The sequence below is a fragment of the Poecilia reticulata genome, linkage group LG5 (assembly GCF_000633615.1).
Source record: "Poecilia reticulata strain Guanapo linkage group LG5, Guppy_female_1.0+MT, whole genome shotgun sequence".
NCBI classification, from domain to species: domain Eukaryota; kingdom Metazoa; phylum Chordata; class Actinopteri; order Cyprinodontiformes; family Poeciliidae; genus Poecilia; species Poecilia reticulata.
The window spans coordinates 9,759,965-9,764,833 of NC_024335.1; the positions used below are offsets into that span (position 1 = coordinate 9,759,965).

A 4,869-nucleotide genomic window follows, 5' to 3' on the forward strand; every position below is an offset into this window, starting at 1 on the left:
AAAACGGCTTTAGTCCGTCACGATATTAGGTTTTCAGGCCGGATATTTATTTTTGCGATTATTAATAAGCGCTCCCCTGAACACAGCAGCGGATGATTAGTTCATTTTAAACTCCTGCTCTGCTAGTTATTTTGGTAATGGAAGCGAAACGCACAGAATTGCGCAACACCTTGTAGAAACAACCACAGATTATTATTTTTGTTGGGTCATTAATTTGAACACGTTTTGTTGACTTTTTTTTGTTAAGTTATGAACGTTTTGATAAGCCAGTCAGAGGAGGACGTGCTGCTCTCAGCCTCCTGGCTGCGTTCAGTTTGTCACCTAATGCCGAGATCGACTCAAAACCTTCCGCGGTCGACGTGTTGCAGCCCTGATCTAGCAAAGCACGAACAGTTCAGAAACAATATGAAATGGGGAAAAAGTTATTTATTAACTGATTAAGTCGTGTTTTAGATTGTTGTTGAAAAACTAATCAGTCACGACTGCTCAGTGAACCCGTTGATGTTTCACAGCATACAGCCGCTCCCCTCTCTTGCAGGTACTGCGTACCCCCGCTAAATCTTTTAGGGGTACGCAGTACCTGACCGTACCCGCCTACTTTCATCCCTGAGTAAATATAACTAGTTACTATCTAACTCTGCTCGTTTGTAAATCAGATCTACTTTGTTTTGCAAATAAAAATCAGACTTTATACAGTTTAAGAGTCACCTTGGTTTTTGTGAAGGCGGTCATAAACTTCACTCAGAGCCTGAATGCTGTTCAAAACAGACTCTACCCGATTTTCTCCATCCTGCAAGATAAGCAAGTTTGTTTTTAGGAGACAATAAGTTTATATGGTTGTTCAACATGCAGAAAATCAACAGAATTCCTAAAACTAACAACTTGTAACAATTAGATGCTTTTAGATGATGCCTGAATGAATAAGCAGAATTTTGTGCAGATACGAAAATTTGTGTTGAAAATAGCAAACTGACTTGTAAAGATAGCTGAGGGGGTTTTGAGAAGCCCATGCCAAGCAGCATTGACCCAACCATCATTCCCTGGTCTGAGAAAAAGGGAAGAAAAGTTTGGCAACATTTTCGAAGTATTTAACAGAAAAGAAATGCTTTATTGTAATGAACAATAATGTGTGATGATAAAATGTCGTAAATGAGCACTGTTCTGAAACAACTGGCATTGTATATCTCATCTTATTGTGACAAAAGATGGTCAGTCAGAAGATGGGAGGTCACTTTAAGCTACATGGGGTCTAGAAAATGTAGATTTGTTGAGAAAACTCAACTGAAAGATTCCCAGAACATGGAGAGATCTACTGCTCCACCGTGATCAACTGATTCTCCATCTAGAGGAAACAATACAGAGAACACTCTTTCTACTTGATTCTACCTCATAAGAACATGTTTCTGTACTAAGCATCAAACACATAATAAAATAGAAGCAGAGACAGGCCCACCTATACAAGTTAAATTGTTTTTGATTTTTTTTTTTTTACATATTCACCAATCTAATATTTTTAATTACCAGCAAACTCAGCAGCTACAAATTTTTAAAATAAAAATCAAGGTATTTTGATCCGTTTAGTTTTAGTTTTTTCTTTTTTCAAAGTGGATTTTTAGGAGCTGTTTGGCACACTTCATGTAAACCTCTTGTCAAAGATGAATTTGGCTGATGATCGTAAATANCCCTCAGGAGCTCTGATAGACCAGGCCAAACATCTGGGCAACCTGGCCTTCAACATCTGGAGCAACATGAAGGATATGGTGACCTACACTCCCCTGGTTCTGGACCCAAACACTGCTGGGTCAAAGGTCATCCTGTCTGAAGATCTGACCAGTTTGACTTTCAGAGAGAAACAGCAGCTTCCTAATAATCCAGAGAGATTCAGTTCATGCTGGTCCGTTCTGAGCTCTGAGGGTTTTAACTCAGGGGACCACAGCTGGGATGTTGATGTTGGAGACAGTGAAGACTGGGAACTTGGTGTGATAGAAGAGTCTGTCCAGAGGAAGGGAAAGCTAGAGTCTGGATTTTTATTTATATTGTTCATTGATGGTAAATATGCAGCATATTCTCCACCAGCTTCTCCCACGTTTCTTTCAGTCCAGAAGAAACTCCAGAGGATCAGAGTGAATCTGGACTGGGACGGAGGAAAGCTGTCGTTCTCTGATCTGGATACTAACACACACATACACACCTTCACACACACCTTCACTGACAAGATGCTTCCATACTTCAGCACTTTCCATAAAGTAAAACTCTTACCGATGAAGATCTCAGTGATCAAACAGCAGCTCTGATGTTCTCAGCATGAAGAACAAAAAGTCCAAATGAAACCTTATTGATCAGATTGAACTGAACTGATGTTGGATTCCTGTTTAATATGGAGGGATCAGTGAGTGATTGAGCAGAACTGCAGGAAAAGTGATGGGTGAGGTTCAGACTTCATCACTCAGGTCATAAATGGAGAGAAAGAAAACTTTGTGAAGTTGCTGAACTGTTGCTTTTCATGAACTGATCGCTGTGTTTCTGGACATAAAACCAGTTTTACTTGTACTGTTGTTTTTTTATTTTTTGATTGGCATTTATTACTTTCATGGAAATACTAAGACATAAATCCAGCTCTTTGCTCCTACATATTTTTATGATGAACAATAATAATAATAATAATAATAAAATATCTGCTTAAAAGGGAAGAATTATGCATTAAATTGGAAAATCCATTTATTTTTCCTTAAGTCAGACAGCAACTCAAGTTTTATTTGGGTCATTGGAAAAATGGAATTGAACATCTGTGTCTCCAATGGTGATACATTAGTTAAGAAAATGCATTTATGTTTTGGGCAGCAGAGTTGAAAAGCTTTCTGGGTTCTCTGCTAAAGTCCAACAGATTACCACTACTGAGTCAGGGTTAGGCAGTGTTTTTCAACCTTTTTTGAGCCAAGGTACGTTATTTTAATTGAAAAAATCTCGAGGCACACCACCAACCAAAAATGTAAACAAAGATACTCTGTATAGTCGATATTACATATATAGTCATTTTTATCAAAGTCTCTTGAATAGGAATCAAATAAACACAAAAATACATTTGTATCACATTTTACATTTCTTATTTCAAATTGCACTTAACATGTCCACTTCAAAAATACCCCTGAACAGGTTGAAAATTTAGCACGTTCTTCTTTTGATTTACAATTTTGACTTCTAATGATTCACTTCCTGCTAGAGAGCCCCCTGGTGGTTGAAAAAAAATACACAGCAAAGCCACAGCGGGCTACAATCCGCATGGTTCAAAGCTTAGAAAAAAAAATAGCAGCTTATAGTCCGAAAATTACGGTACCTTAGGTGAAATTGAATAATTTCCACGGCACACCTGACGATCACTCACGGCACACTAGTGTGCCGCGGAACAGTGGTTGAAAAACACTGGGTTAGAGTACTCTAATGCGTCCTGCTCACCACCTCCCGTCCTCCAGATCTACCATCCTGCAGCCTTTAAATACATGTCTCCTCCAACTCCTGAACCAAGTTCCCTCGTCAGCATCATTCAGCTCTGCAGAAATCTAGTGACAAGGTATCCATCTGATCCAGGTGTTGGAGAAGTGATTCATCCAGAAGCTGCAGGACTGGACCCTGGACTGGATTTGGACTCCTGTGGTCTTCATCAATAAGACCACAGAAACTTTCTGAAATGAAGGTCTCAAAGTTTTCTTTCGACCATAGCTATTAATAAACAGGTTCATAAATGTGACATTTAGCAAATAGAAATAATTTTGATGATTCTACACTAAAAGAGGAGAAGTTTGCTTGTTATTCAGTGTGAATGTGTCTTTTTATTGGGTGTATGTAAACTTCTGGTTGAATATGCATCTTGGAGGAATAATAAACACCGTGTTATAAGAATCACCTTATTTAAAATAAGCTGTGCGTCAAGTAAATATCAAAGTTTGTGTGGTCTTTTTTTTGCAAAACGTTTCTGGAAGTAAACAAAGGAGCATTATTTTTAACATCTATTTAGTATCTATTTTCATAGATGTTGAAAATATAACTTTTTATGTCTTACAGTGACTTATATAATGGTAAAGAGGTGAAACCCTCAAATAATCAATAAATCGCAGATAAGAACTGATTTGTTCTCATAAACCAGGAGAAGTTTCTTCATCTGTCAGTTTTTAACAAACGTTTCTTTTCCAGTGGAGGCGCTGATCCGGGTCGGTTTCAGCAGTGATGTCTCAGTTTGTTTCAGTAAATGAACGGCCAACATTCTTCATAGAGCGAAACCGGCCATTGACTCCTGGCTCCAACTAGAACAAACAGCCTTCAGGAGGTTCTGACTTCTGCAGAGATGGATCATCCCCCGTTTGATTTGTTATAAAAGGTTCTGAAGATTTATCTTCCACCATCTCTTTTGGTTCTTAATGGAGTTTTTTATTTTCATTTTTGTGTCATAAAAATAACACTGGTCTATTTCAGTGACCAAAGCATTGAGTATAAACAGCACATCAGGACTAATAGTGATCATGAAAAAGTTTCTTTGACAACTGAGTTTGTCTAATTAATACTGAATGAAGTTCATGTTAACCAATGTTAGTAAGAACCAAACAACTGCAGCTCATGTTAAAGTTTATTTTACCATCTTTCTGATCTACACAGAGAAAAATCTAACCTGTTAATCAGTGAGTTTTATAGAAGCTTAAAAGTTGAATTCTGGACTTTGAAATGAGACACACCTCAATTGGAGCTGAACTAAAGCAGGAAACAGTTTGTGATCGTTGTTTCTGGCAGAGAGACTCCCAGACGATCAGATTCACCTTCAGACCAAACTAGCAGCTTCCTCTGAGTGAGTCCAGCTGCAGGAGAGAAAAGTGGAAACCT

General features: G+C 38.2%; 1 protein-coding gene across 3 annotated transcripts in view; it reads right to left on the reverse strand.

The window, feature by feature from the left end:
* LOC103464833 (cyclin-D1-binding protein 1 homolog) overlaps window positions 1–1,362 on the reverse strand; it is a 14,448-nt gene extending 13,086 nt beyond the window's left edge. Inside the window, exons 1-3 of one of the 3 annotated variants that reach the window (XM_008409201.2) lie at window positions 1,283–1,362; window positions 975–1,045; window positions 709–790 (exon numbers count right to left, since the gene is read on the reverse strand). In XM_008409201.2, coding sequence (XP_008407423.2) covers window positions 709–790; window positions 975–1,045; window positions 1,283–1,301 — 172 coding nt within the window. In that variant the 5' untranslated portion in view covers window positions 1,302–1,362. The remainder of the gene's footprint in view (window positions 1–708; window positions 791–974; window positions 1,046–1,282) is intronic. The other 2 variants (XM_017304705.1, XM_017304706.1) reach the window with 2 other exon arrangements.
* Between the last annotated feature and the right edge of the window lie 3,507 nt (window positions 1,363–4,869).